Consider the following 14,884-nt stretch of genomic DNA (forward strand, 5'->3'; position numbering starts at 1 on the left):
TATGGTGAGTGGTGATTAGGTGCTCTTCTTTCGTCCCACCCTCTCAAATCCCGGCTTGACTGGCTTAGCTTCAATTTCTTTATAGAAAGGAGAAATGGGGGCGCCTGGGTAGCTCAGTCGGTTAAGCATCTGACTTCGGCTCAGGTCATGATCTCACAGTCTGTGAGTTCGAGCCCTGCATCGGGCTCTGTGCTGATGGCTCAGAGCCTGGAGCCTGCTTCTGATTCTGTGTCTCCCTCTCTCTCTCTGCCCCTCCCCCACTCATGCTCTGTCTGTCCCTCTTTCAAAAATATATTTAAAAAGATATATTTAAAAAAAAGAAAGAAAGGAAAAATATATTAACAAAAGAAAGAAAGGAGAAATGACCTACTTCTGTTTGGTTCTTGTAAGGAGTTAACCACAGGGCCAGGAACGTAGTCAACACTCAAGTGTAAACTACTATTGTTGTTAATGTTATCACTATTTCTAGGTACAAGTCCCGGCATGAATAGAGATAAGAAGGATCACCTTTCCTTCTGGAGTGTTGGATATAATGGGGAAGACTGACAATATCAACAAATTAGGGTGACCAACTTGCCCAGGAATCCCTTCAGTCCAGACAAAGTGGGAGAGTTGGTCACAGTACAACAGGTACAAAGTTTGGAGAGTAAATAGGGTTTTTTGTTGTGGGTTTTTTTTTTCCTTAACTTTATTTATTTTGAGGGAGAGGGAGAGTGAGCACATGAGGGAGGGATAGAGAGAGACAGAGAGAGAGAGAGACGTAGAGAGAGAATCCCAAGCAGGCTCCATGCTCACAGCATGGAGCCCCACGCGGGGCTGAATCCCAGGAACCGCGAGATCATGACCTGAGCTGAAATCAAGAGTCAGACATCCAACCTACTGAGCCACTCAGGCGCCCCTATTATTGTTGTTGCTGTTGTTGTTAGTGTTTATTAGTTTTGAGAGAGAGACAGTGAACGCGCATGCGTGTGCGTGCGCCTGTACACACACACACACACACACACACACACAGGGGTAGGGGCAAAGAGAGGAGGGGACGGAGGATCTAAAGCACGTTCCATTAGGACAGCAGAGAGCTCCATATGGGGCTTGAACACGTGAACCTCGAGATCATGGCCTGAGTCAAGTTCAGACTCCTAACCAACTGAGCCACCCAGGTGCCCCAATTTTTTTTTTAATTTTTTTTAATGTTTATTTTTGAGAGAGACAGAGACAGAATGCGAGTGGGTTAGGGGCAGAGAGAGAGGGAGACACAGAAGCAGAAGCAGGCTCCAGGCTCCGAGGTGTCAGCACAGAGCCCGATGTGGGGCTCGAACCCACGAGCTGTGAGATCATGACCTGAGCCAAAGTCGGATGCTCAACCGACTAAGCCACCCAGGCGCCCCCCCTGAATTTTTTTTTAATGTTTATTTTTGAGAGAGAGAGAGAGAGACAGAGACAGAGTGTAAGTGGGGGAGGGGCAGAGAGAGAGGGAGACACAGAATCCGAAGCAGGCTCCAGGCTCTGAGCTGTCAGCACAGAGCCCAATGCAGGCCGAAGTTATGACCAGAGCCAAAGTCAAACGCCCAACTAACTGAGCCACCCAGGTGCCCCCTGAATTTTTTTCATGCTTCTTTATTTTTAGAGAGAGAGAGAGAGAGAGAGAGCGCACATTAATAGAGAAGAGGCAGTGAGAGAGACAGGGAGAATTCCAAGCAGGCTCTGTGCTCTCAGCATGGAGCCCAAGGCAGGGCTCTAACTCACAAACCGTGAGATCAAGACTAGAGCCCAAATCAGGAGTCAAATGCTTAACCCAGTGAGCCACCCAGGCACCCCTGAATTGGGTTTTATGAGACTTGCAAGCAACGTGGCAGGAGAGGACAGCCTAAATAAGAAACCTGACACCGCATCCTGAACAAGGTGCCGTTTAAGCTTTTCAGTATAATATTAGCGTTTTGATAGAATACACTATCAAAAGAAGTATTTTAGCGCCGGAAGTGTGGACAAAGACCCTTAAGTGTGAAGAGGGGAGATGTGTTCCAAAGATAAAGGAATTCCCCAAAAAACACTCACAAAGCTCTGCTTCTTTCTTTTCCTTTAAAATACACATCACAATTTGTAATTCAATATTTGTTTATTTAATATTTTCAAGCTTCGGGAAGAGAGGGACCAGATCTGTTTCGTTCAGTCGTGTATGGTGACTACACATACAGGACACTCCATATTTGTGCAAGAATGGGAAAAGCATATAAAGTCATGTCCCTAGAGTACTGTCTAGGTCAAAAGGATGCCTTCTGCGAAACTGAAACCAAAAGTAATTTCAAGGTCTTTACTTGTAACTCTTTACGCCCACAAGGGGACACAGAATCACCATTCCTTCTCCTTAAAACCCTTTGCCTTCTTTCCTATCCATTTATTCCTTATTCTCACATACTGTAGCCCTTAAAAAACTCCTCCAGCCCTGGCCTTCACCCTCCCGCTTTGGCCTTTCTTCTTGCTTCCCAGTTTCCTCCCAAATCTCTATCACAGAAAAGGCCAAAGACTGCTCTGGAGAGAAGGGCCTCAGCTCACCAGGCCAGGAAGGGAAAAAACTGCAAACAAGGTTCAAGGCCAGAGAGAAGGAAAGATAAAGAATACTTCCTCTGGGTGCCTGGGTGGCTCAGTGGGTTAAGCTTCCAGCTCTTGATTTTGGCTCAGGTTGTGACTTCACAGTTCGTGAGTTAGAGCCCTTCATCCAGCTCTGGGCTGAGAGCACGGAGCCTGCTTGGGATTCTCTCTCTCCCTCTCTCTCTCTCTCTCTCTGCCCCTCCCTCACTCTCTGTCTCTCAAAAGAAATAAATAAATAAACTTAAAAAAAAAAAGAGTACCTCCTAGGCACGCTCATGCCATCACGTAGGAATAAGTGAATTCATTCATCTAACGTGCCATAGTCTTGTTTATTTGCCTGTAGCTTTGGATATAGTAGGTGCTCAATAAATAGGTGCTAAATAAGTGATTAGTAAATAGTCAGGTATAGCTACAACTTAGGGTATGTGGCAGGTTGTAGCAAGAAGTACAGCTGGAAAAGCTGGAAAGGGCTGGTGAGGAAGGCCCTGCTTGGGCATTTGAATTTTATTTTGGATAAAGAGATACAGGTAGAGATAGAGATATAGGTATTCCAAAGCTTTCTGTCTATATGTAGCGTGGTAATATTTCCTACTAGAACTGGTAGGATTGCCTTACAATTGCCCTGAGCACTTCTGCAACCCTTCTCCACGCCCGCCTCTTTAGTTCACATGTGTCTAGTTCTCAAAACCTGCTGGTCATGATTTGTAGGCACAGAAAGTACTTTGGGTTCCAAGTCCTTGGTGCCCTCTGTTCTCTCAATGTCTTCTTTCTTAATGTGAAAAAAAGCCCCGGTAGAATTTAAAAAAAAATTTTTTTTTAATGTTTATTTATTTTTGAGAGTGAGCGGGTGGGAAAGAGGGACGGAGAGAGAGAGGGAGACACAGAATCCGAAGCAGGCTCCAGGCTCTGAGCTGTCAGCACAGAGCCCAACACGGGGCTCAAACCCACAAACCATGAAATCATGACCTGAGCCAAAGTGGGAGGCTTAACCGAATGAGCCCACCCAGAGAGAGGGAGCATGAGCCTGAGAAACTTTCATACTGCCCCCTGGGGCCCTTCCTTTTTCTGACTCCCATCCACGCTGTCATCACAAAAAGAGTGGGGACTCTGGAGCTAAATCTAGAGCTCTCTGGCTGCTTCTTGATTGCTGTGTGCCTTTGAGATCCACATATGAATGTCCTGTCTGAATCAGAGACTGGGAGACAGTTGGGGGTCCCTCGTCAAGTAGATCTCAGCTTGCTGACCAGGACACAGGGCTCTTATCACCAAGCAAGGTCTTTTCAGAGGGTCACTTGCTAGCCACACCACAGGAAGGCAGGGTACGTGGTCAACGCAGAAATCCAGGGCTTTGTCTGGCTGTTATCAGCAACTAGCCTTGTGAGTTTGAGCTCAGACCCTTTATCTTTCTAGTCCCGTGCTTCCTCTTCTGCAGAATGTGGAGTTAGCCAACCCCTCAGTCCCTTTACATCTGGGAATCTTGAAATCCTGCCCTGAGCCCCACTAGTAATTTTCCTCTCCATCAATCAACAAATATTTGTGGACGTGCACACATGCTCCTGCTCCTCGCTGTATGCATTTGGTTGCCTATTACCCTGGCTTCTCTGAGGTTTCCCTTTCAAGCAAAATAATAAAAATGTAAAGAGCTCTGAGAGGTCTGGGAGGAAATTTCTTACTGGGAGACACTTATCCTGCACCCTGCCAGAGGAGGTGCTGGGGGCTCCCTCCAAAGCCATGGCTCATGGAGACAGAGAGGAAGGAGGCCACAGGTTTCCTAAGGCTTCCCAGGAGCAGGCCCCAGCAAGCTATTTCCTTCATTTTCTGAACCTTTCAGGAACCTCCCAGACTTACATCCTTCCGGAGATGTTTGAAACTGGGGCTTTGCAGCAGTGTTATGCACTGGCATTTGCGGGCTTTGGCAACCCCAATGTTACCAGCCCTTTCTCCTGACAGTTCTGGTAGGTGGGTCAGTGGTTTATTAACCCTGTTTCACAGCTGAAGGAGAGCCAGGAAGCGGCTCACCCAGGGTCAGTGAGAGCATGAAGATAAAAAATAGTAACACACGAGTCCCAAATCTAGCTGGGGCCATTTCTGCATCTGGTATCCTTGCATTGAGAGCATCCGAAATGACTTGACACGTCCCCGGACGCATTAACTCTAAACCAGGAACCCACAGGAGAAACTTGCAGCAAAACCCATACTGGACTCTCCACGCAACAAATGACAAAACGAAACTAATCTGAGGCTGCAGGTCTCCGTGGATGCCTGTTGTTATGCCATGAGTCACTCTCCCTAAGATGGAAAGGGTAGAGTCAAGCTACTGAATGAAGCACTTTCCCTGCTCTGTGTTTTAATATTTTAATTTAAAAGGAAATGTGTTATTTAATAAGCGCAAGGAGATAACAAGGGCATCGCCTGAGCAAGGCTGCTGGTCAGAGTCCCACAGGGCACCTAAGCCTAAGGTCATCTCGCTGCAGAGAGGAGAGAGAGGCTTCACTTTTGCCGTTCAAGCTCCCAGCTGTTCTGTGGTGCCAGATGTGAGAGAGACTGGCCTATCATAATCACTAGACTGGAATATAAACCTTAAGGGCAAATTCTTTTTTAAAAAATGCATTTATTTATTTATTTTTTGTTTATTTATTTTGAGAGCGACAGAGGCAGTGCAAGTTGGGGAGGGGCAGAGAGCAAGGGAGACAGAGAATCCCAAGCAGACTTTGCTGCCAGCACAGAGCCCAACGTGGGGCTCGAACTCATGAAACTGTGAGATCATGACCAGAGCTGAAACCAAGAGTCAGACTTAACCAACTGAGCCACCCAGGCGCCCCATTCTTAATTTACAAAAAGAAATAGAGCTGTTAAAGAGATCTACTCTTTTTTCACCGTGTCGGCAAGCATACAGAGAAAATGAAATTGTCATCCAAAGAGTCCTTGATGAGCACGTTCCCTGTTAAGCCTAGAAGTTCAGCTCTGGTCCTGTGAGCTGTGTGACTTTAATGCACACGTGTATACTTTGTCTCTCTGTCTCTCTCGAGTTACATGGCTCAAATACCAAAATACAAAAACGTATATAATGAAACAAATATTTGTCATCCATCCTGTCAGCCAGCTGTTCAGTTCCCACTGCCCACCCCCAGGGGACAACATCATGTTGTTTCTCATGTTTCCATCCGGTATCTTTATGAATATAAAACTGAGATCTTTATGTGGGAAGGGGGCAAGTTTCTTAATTTTTCAAGTCTTGGCATCTTCAGTGCTCAATAATCACTGGCCGTTATTATTTTTAAAATGTTTACTTATTTACTTTGAGAGAGAGAGAGAGAGAGAGAGAGAGAGAGAGAGAGAGCTGGGGGAGGCCAGAGAGAGAGGGAGAGAGAGAGAATCCCAAGCAGGCTCTGTGCTGCCAGCCAGCGCAGAGCCCAATGCAAGGCTTCATTCCAGGAACTGTGAGATCATGACCTGAGCAGAAATCAAGAATCAGAGGCTTAACTGACTAAGCCACTCATGTGCCCCAGCATTTATTCTTGTTAATGATAATGATGTTGATAAATCTTCCCAGAGTCTGTGTCCCCTCAGGATATGAGCCACGCTCCTGACCATGGCTCCTAGGACCCTCTTGGTTACCCCTGAGGGACCAGCTTCGTCTTTGGTTCCCCATATGCTCTCATATCAGCCCTCCAGCAGCTTTTGGTTCCTTGAAGATGCCATGCTCCTAGGACTTCTAACATGCTGTTCCCTTTGCTTGGCACATTCTTGTCTTCCCGAAACCCAGTTCTCCCCCTGCAACCCCATCCTCTGGCTAATCACCAGCTCATCTTTTCAGCCTTGGCTGGGAAATCTGTGTTGGTGCCCATCCCCTTCCATCAGCGCCATGTTCTTTCACTCTGACACCACTTCATCATTCACTCATTCGTTTGACAAATATTTGAGTGCTAACCACAAGCCAGGCCCTGTCCTCGGCTTATCTGTCACACTGTATTGTCACTGCTCACTTCAATATTTCAATACTTCGTACGGTAATGCACTGTAACGCACATACCATCAAATTCACCCTTTCAAATGTATAACTCAGGGGTATTTAGTATATTCACAAGGCTGTGCAACCATCATTTAAATCAGAACACTTTCATCCCCCCAAAAGGAAACCTGCTAGTAGTCATTCTCCATCCTCACCAACCCCCCAAGGCTCTGGCAACCCTTAGCCTTTTTGTCTCGATGGATTTGCTTAATCTGGAAATTTCACGTAAGTGGAATCACACAGTATGTGGTCTTTTGTGATTAGCTTCTTTTTGTTAGTGTAATGTTCTCAAGGTTCATCCGTGGTGTAGCACACATCAGCACGTTATTTCTTTCTATGGCTGAGTAATAGCCCGCTGCATAGGTATGCCACATTTGCTTTATCCATCCAGCAGGCGATGGACGATTGGGCTGTTTCTGCTTTTTAGCTATTTTGAATGATGCTGCTGTGAACATTCATGTACAAGCTTTTCTGTGAATCTACGTTTTCATTTCTTTTGGAAGTATACATAGGAGTGGAATTGCTGGGTCACATGGTAACTCTGTTTAATCCTTTTGAGGAATTGCCAGACTGCTTTCTAAAGCGGCTGTACCATTTTCCATCCCCACCAGCAAGGTATGAGGGTTCCAATGTCTACACATCTCACTAACACTTGTATTTGTCTTCTTTGACTCTAGCCATCCTAGTGAGTGTGAATTGGTATTGGTCCTTCTGAAGCTTTGTGAGGACAAGGACTCCATCCATCTTGCTCTCTACTGTGTCCCAGAACCTAGGACAGTGCCTGGCACTTACCAGACATTCATATTTTGTCTGATATACTCAAAAAGTGTTGAATGCATAAATAAATCAAAAGCTACTTAGATAATTACCATCTTTATTGATTGTGAGTTTAACTCCCCAGTAGAGATCTATCAAGGGATCTAGTATCTTTTTCTGCACAATACTGTACCACCCCTCCTCTGTTACCATAGTCTCTCTTCACGGAGAAAATTGGGTTAAATGTAAGCTTTCTTTCCTTTCCTTTTTTTTTTTTTTTTTAAGACTTTACTTTTAAAAAATAATGTCTACATGCAACATGGGGCTTGAACTCACAACCCTGAGATCAAGAGTCACAATGCTCTACTGACTAAGCCAGCCAGGCATCTCAAATTTAAGCTTTCTAATTTTCCTTCAGATACTCATTTGGATCTTAGGTGTGCACAGATTCCTTATTTAGGCACTTACAGATAATTTCTTGGGTACTGGAACACCTCGTTTTTTCCTATGTTAATTTCTCCAGCAGAATTCTCTACTTCCTTCTGTAGGGCTTTCTGCTCACCCAAAGCACTCCATGCTTGCAAATAGTCTTCTTTTGTTTCTTTCTAAACTGCTCACACTGGGACAGTCAAAAACTATGACAGACCAGCTCTTCTTTCGGAGGTTTTCTTTTAATATCTCTCTACACCGTCTTGGCTCCTTGATGCGGAAGTATCTCGGGACATTTAGAACAAGGAAGTCAGGTGAGGGACTGGGTGATGCTCATAGCCAGCACCCAGCACTTGAAAAATAGTTGTTGGATGGATGGATGGATGGATGGATGTGGATATGTCAGACATATGTTGCAAAATGCAGACTTGATCAACATACATTTATTGAGTACCCACCGTGTCCCACTATGGTGCATGTTGCAACAAAAGGTAAACAAACAGAGGACCTATCTTGGACTAGGAAGTTTCTAAAATCCCAGTCCTAGCTGTGTTATTTACTCCCTTTCTGTATCTTTTCACTCTCTATCGTACACCTAGTGATTTTCAGGATCACATTTTAGCTAAGGAATCTACCCATTGCATAAGCCCCACATAGGAAATTGTGATCTACTCTCAGCAAAATCCGGAATCAAAAGTGCCCCAGTTCGCTCCGTACCCCCAAACAGCTAAGAATCCCCCAAATGCTTAGCTTCCTGATCTTAGGGGTTCCTAATTGGGAAACCTCCGAAAGAATGGACAGCACGTCCACCAGAGGGTGCTGTGGGGGCAAATTTGTGCCGGGAGGGAGGCTTGACCAGTGACCCTCAGAGCCAGGTAGGCGTCTTGAGTAATTTTCATGCTTCCTGGCGTTGCCTTCCCAGCCCCTTGAACCATCGCCGCCCCTCCTCCCATAGGTGGTTTCCCCCTCGATAATTAGCCATTTTCGGGGACTTAAAAGAGTGTTTGCTTTGAAAAGACGCCTGGCTTCTGTTCCTGATACCCCGTGGCTCGGGCCACTCAGGTCACAGGCCGGTCGGGCAGGGTGGGTGGGTGGGGACCTCCCGGGCGTCAGCGGCCCTGCGCCGCAGGGGCCGCGAAGGGGTTAACCCGGCGGGGGGGAGGGGAGGGGGCGCGGGCCGCGCCTGCGCTCTGCCGCCCTCCATTGTCTCCACGGCGGCGAGGAGCGCCGGCGAGCGCAGCCCGGGACCGAGCGGGGCGGAGCGGCTGGCGGGGCCGGCGGCGGCTGGAGCTAGAGCGCGACGCGACGCGACCGCGGCTTCCCGAGCTCCGCCTGGCCGCCCAGCGCCGCAGCCCGCCCGAGGCCTGGAGGGGTCCGGGCCGGCGTCCATGGTCGCGGCGACCTGAGGAGGGGGACGCGCCCGGCGCCCCCAGCCCTCCTCTGCCTCCTCCTGTCCGGCGGGCGGCCTCCTCCGGCGCCTCCCTGCGCCCGCCCGCCGCCTCCCTCCCTCCTTCCCTGCGGCTCCCCCGGCTTTCGGGAGCCCGGGGGCGGCCTGTGGCGCGCCGAGACCGCGCCGGACTGCGCCTCTTTGGACCTTGAGGGGAAACATGCGTTTGGCTTGGATCGTTTTAAATTCTTAGTTTGGGATCCCCGCCCGCCTGCCTCTTCCGCCCCGCGGGTTTTCTTTCCTTTTTTCTTTTTTTCCCCTTTTTTTCCTCCCGGTCTCCTTTTTGACTCCCTCCCCCTTTATGCTCGCCCAACCCTCCCCCCGCTGCTGAGAAGTGGGGGAGGGTCTCGGCCTCCAGGTTCCCGCCCCACCGGGGCCCGGGCGAGCATGGGGGGCAAGCAGAGCACGGCGGCCCGCTCCCGGGGCCCCTTTCCGGGGGTCTCCACCGATGACAGCGCCGTGCCCCCGCCGGGAGGGGCGCCCCACTTTGGGCACTATCGGGCGGGCGGCGGGGCCATGGGGCTGCGCAGCCGCTCGGTCAGCTCAGTGGCGGGCATGGGCATGGACCCCAGCACGGCCGGAGGGGTGCCCTTTGGCCTCTACACCCCCGCCTCCCGGGGGACAGGCGACTCGGAGAGGGCGCCCGGCGGCGGAGGGTCTGCGTCCGACTCCACCTATGCCCATGGCAATGGTTACCAGGAGACCGGCGGCGGTCACCATAGAGACGGGATGCTGTACCTAGGCTCCCGAGCCTCGCTGGCGGATGCTCTACCTCTGCACATCGCACCCAGGTGGTTCAGCTCGCACAGTGGTGAGTCCGCGGGCGGTGGAGGCCTCGGAGGGTGGAGTGCAAGGGAGGGCGCGTCGGGGCGCCCCAGACCTTCGCGCGCTTGCGAAGATTTGGAAATGGAGTGCGCGACCTGGATCTGTCTGCTTTCCCTTTGGTTCCTGGGGATGAATGGGATATCTATCCTCTAGAAAAGAGGCTTCCTGCGAGGCTGCGGAGCCGGGCGTATTAGGACTTCAGGCGTTGATTCACTTGTGGATGAGCAGAGCAAAACCTGCCTATTGAAGTCCCGTTTATTGGCATCACCATCCTCAGAGAGGAGGTTTTGTCTGGCTTGTAACAAGTCGGCCTCGAGGCTTCCTCTCTGTCACTGCAGCATTGTGCCTGCCTCACCGTTAGCAGAGAGGGGGATCCACTTTGACCAAGCAGTGTCTCTCGAACAAAGAGTGTGAAAGGAAAGAAAATTGGGGGCAAGTGTTGTTTGGATTAGGGCTCTCACTTTCGCTGGGAGAAGGGGGTGGCCAATTTTGCCAGTCTCCTGCTGGAGATCCGTTTGAATTGGTAAAAATGGAGCAGCCGGAAGGCTGCTGGCATATAGACAGGTGTGGCCTGCTGAATGGAGGGCCTAGCCAGGGAACCTCCCTCTGAGGCTTTGCAGGACCTGGGCTCTGGTGGCGGGTGCTGCATGCAGTAGGTTTGGCTCCATGACTCTCGCATCCCTCCATCTTTTTTCTTCTCCTCCATGCTAAGTGCTAGGTCTTCCTGGTGGTCTGTATCTTTTTGTAATGGGGAGGTGGCACTTGATTGCCTGGCTGTTGGTACATCACAGGGCAAGAGGCGGATTCAAAGAATCTGGATGAATTCATTTTGTGAACTTCTGGTGACAGGCCAGCAAAAAGCTGGAGGAGGGTTTCCCAGGCCCTGAGTGGCAGGGCGGAAAAGGCACTGGCAGGAGCTCCTGGAGGAAAACAGGTCTATCGGCTCAGCTAACCTGAGAAGCCAGGTTAGGCTTCTAGAAAATTGGTCACGAGGGCGTGGGGCCGCTATTTGCTAATTGGCAAGTTGGAGTGAAGAAGTTAACGTATTCAGACTTCTTTGAGAGAGGGAAGAAAATCTAGGTATTGTGTAGAAAGAAGAAAGATTGCTTTCTGGAGGATGTATCTATTGGATCGCTGTTCTAGCTACGGTTGAAATAGGGTAGACTTTTTGAAGCTTTTTTCATTTCTGGTAATAGGTTGGCTTTTGGTTCAGTTCTATAAACTTTAATTTGTGGAGTAATTTTTTGAGGGGGAAATAGTGACTGATTTAGGGTACCACTTGAAAGTGGCTTTTGAATTGCTAAAATGGTATTTGAGTCCCTGAACAGACCTCTAGATATCATTGGAGCTTCCTCGACCTGCATCAGTCTCTTGCTCTGAATGAGATGCAAGGTGTGACTGCCTTGGGCACTTCGAGACATTTGATCATTTTTAGACATGTTGAAATTAAAATTTTTTTCTCCACAAAATTTGGTCCAGAAAGAGTTAGCTATAGTTGGGAGATGACTGTGGTTAAGTTTTTGAAAGAACCGTCGTTAGTATCCGATTTTAAACTGAAAAACACTGTAAGAAGATTCTCTCTAAAATCACAGAATTTTGTGTGTTGCAAAACAAATGTAATGTTATATAGACCCTTGTCTGGGAAAGGAGTTTGCATTTTGCTAAAATTTCTTATCTGTCTCTTGCTAGAAACTTCATTTCCTTATGCCACCTGGTACCAGGTTCCATGTTGGAGTTAAGAGCTTACAGTTGGATTCCAAAATTTCAGACTCTTCAGCTGTAAAACCTGAGTTTAATTTTTTTTCATCCAGCTGTGGTGAGGGTAGGAAGAGCCACTGAACCATGAGAATACAGGGAAAGTTGGGGCATATTAATCCCTTTGGGATTGATGATAAAGTGTGTGTGAGGCTGCTCCTAATATTTTGAGTAATACCCTCTTTTTTGAAATTATTTATACACACACCCCCACACACATATATGTGGTTTAAAGTAATCTTTATGCCCAACTCATGCTCTATGGAATGAGCCAGTCAGGTGCCTCAGGTAAGAAATTCTTTGTAGGACCGTCCTGTCCTTTTGTAAGACATGGCCTGCCTTACATGCCTACGACATGCCTCCACAAAGTTTCCAAATGCTCGAGTGGGGGCGGGGGGGGGGGCATCACCCTGATTGAAAGCCACTGCTTTAGGAATTCATTGTTTTATTCAAAATTAAATAATTAATTTTTCCTTTGCAGTTCACTTGATGTGAACCTTCATATTTCCACTTTTGTGCAATGGTGGTTCTGTCTCACTTTCCGGAACAGGCCACAGGATCTTCCTTCCAGGACATCCTTTTCCTCTCTTGTTTGTTGCTGTAAGAGGAGAAACTTGTTTCTATTTTGGAGCTTTTGAGTAAGGTCCAAGCACTTTTTGCTCTTGTGTCACAAGAGTGGAAGCGTAAGGATTTCAGTGCACAATTGAGTAGATGCCTGGAAGTTGATGTGATGTTGTTGCTTGTGTTTTTAAGGTGCTTTTGGAACTCTTCATGGGCACAGAAAACAGTTGTCAGTGAAATAAGCAGGGGAGGTTAATGTACACGAAGCTTCCTCAGAGGGAGTGAGCTGACGTTGTATCTGGAGGTCGGATACTGGGGTCTCGGCCCCTCCTGGGAGTAGCTATGACCTTGGGTAAGACACGTCACCTCTCTTGAGCCTCATCTTTGTTATTTTTAAAACAGATGTGGAAATCTTTGGCAGTCAGCCTGTGAAGGTTGTTCCCGAAAGCCTGTGAGGATACATAGCCGTCGCATCTGTTCCTACACTTCCCCAGGTTGTGACCCTTATAACTGGAATGCTTTTCCTTCCATTCGGTACACGGGATAGCTCTTTCTGGTCCCTTCGAGTTCTACTTAAATTTCTCCTCAGAGGCCACTCTTAAAAATTGCCTCCCTCATGGTAATGGGTGAGTCACCTATTACCTTAACAGCACTTAACACACTTGATAAGTGTTTTATTTATCCTTTTACTTTTTCTATTTAGTTTGAGTTTTAAGCTTCATGAGAGCAGGGCTGCGCCTCTTGCTCCCTGTTGTGTCTCTTGCACTGTGTGTGCCTGGCGCTAATACTTCTCGAGTGAATGAATCGGAGTGCCTCGTGTCCATCATCTCTTTTAATCGTCACGACAGTTCTAAGAGGTGGGCGTTTTTATTCCCATTTTACGGGTGAGGAGCCTGAGATACAGGACGAGGGTGAGGAGCCTCCACAAGGTCAAATAGCTAAGAGGCGGCAGAGCTGGGATTGGAATGTAGGCCTCCCGCGTGAGAACCTGGGCTCCTGACCATTACACTCCACGGCCTGTCATCCTGAAACGCCGGGAAGCTGGGTAGCGTGCTGGAAATTGTACTGGCCTGTGAGTCACAGGGCTAGGCTCATCTACTGGTGGCACTGCGAGTTAACTGCCTGACTTGTGACCGTGGGCAAGTGAGTCATTTAGCCTCAGAGTCACCATTTTGTCACCTGTAAGGTGGAGATAACACCTGTCCTGCTTACCTTTCCGAGTCATGGTGAGGGTCTCGTGAGACAGTGTTTACAAAAGCCAAATAACATACAAAAGGAAGGTGGTGTTCCTGTAGGGGCACTTCTCTGATAGTTCTCTGCCTTTCATCGCTGCAGAATTTGCTGGGCAGAGAGGTTTAGAACTGTGTGAACTGTGTCTCCAGAATGGAAGCTAGTGCTCTCTACTGAAATCTGACCTACATCGACAGGCCGTTGATAATAATGAATGCCATTGAGAAGAGCTGCTTTATAAGATGAGAGTTAGTGTCCCTTTCTTTCCACATTAAAATATAAATTTTGCTTTAAGGTGTTTAACCCCCTAGTGGTTTTCTCGGTGGTGTTCTGGAGGTCTGGTCATTCTTTTTTGGTGGTCCTGTTGATCTCAGAACATGGATTACTGGATGTTGGGGGAAACAGAGGATCCACCATGTTAGAAGGAAGAGGTTGCCTATTTTCTGGGTCCTGCTATACAATGGTCACTGAGGGTTTCAATCCAGCTTCTTAGCCATGTGCACGTACACACGTGCATATTCAGAAAAGTCTAAACTGTTCTCTCTTGTCCCAAGTCTTCGACGGGGGCTGATAGAAGGTAACTTTTGATAAATCTTTGAACATGCTAGCAGGATATCTCATGGATTCTATTTTGCCACCATGCTAGCGTTCTCAAGTGATTTAATTGTCTCTTCTTAAATAATTAAAGAGAGTTGCCAACCCTATTGGAGTGGATCAGACAGCCTCCCTGTGCCTCACCATAGGTGTGCGAGAGGTCATGGTCCTTTACATGGTTTCTGGGGAAGGAAAGCATTCTGTGGTCTTCAAAGACCATGATGGCTCTCCTGCTCTGCAAAAGTTCTATTCTTAATGAAAATTTTGCGGTAAAGCACAGTTTTTAGTTCTTTGTTACCATGAGGGCTTATTTTCTATACATTAAAAAAAAGTTCCCTTGAGAAGCTGATGATTCCTTGAAGTTCACAGTCAACTCTTCCTCATTGAGGTTTGAAGGATGTTGGAAGAAACAATGGTTTCACTCTTAAAGTGTTTGTTTTATGGGACGTGTACATTTTGCTATTAAATAAAGACACACCCCAAATATGTCATAAGGAATACTCTGAGCCAGGCCACTCCGCACCAGAGAAATACACCTCTAGTTCCTTTTGGGAAAAGGAACATGCTTTGTATTTTACAAATGTGATATTCAACCCAAGCTTATTGGGCACTAACATTTTGGCAAATCTGGTTATAAAACTAAATTTCGATTTTGACAGTTTCAGAATTGGAAACAAATTCATAGAGCA

At 47.7% G+C, this 14,884-nt stretch overlaps 1 protein-coding gene across 3 annotated transcripts in view; it reads left to right on the forward strand.

The window, feature by feature from the left end:
- Positions 1 to 9,020: 9,020 nt before the first annotated feature.
- ZNRF1 (zinc and ring finger 1) overlaps positions 9,021 to 14,884 on the forward strand; it is a 104,280-nt gene continuing 98,416 nt past the window's right edge. For 2 of the 3 annotated variants that reach the window (XM_042920820.1, XM_042920821.1), the window contains exon 1: positions 9,023 to 10,041. In XM_042920820.1, coding sequence (XP_042776754.1) covers positions 9,618 to 10,041 — 424 coding nt within the window. In that variant the 5' untranslated portion in view covers positions 9,023 to 9,617. Of the gene's footprint in view, positions 10,042 to 14,884 lie in introns of all 3 variants that reach the window. The other variant, XM_042920818.1, reaches the window with a different exon arrangement.

The sequence above is a fragment of the Panthera leo genome, chromosome E2, assembly GCF_018350215.1.
Source record: "Panthera leo isolate Ple1 chromosome E2, P.leo_Ple1_pat1.1, whole genome shotgun sequence".
NCBI lineage: Eukaryota > Metazoa > Chordata > Mammalia > Carnivora > Felidae > Panthera > Panthera leo.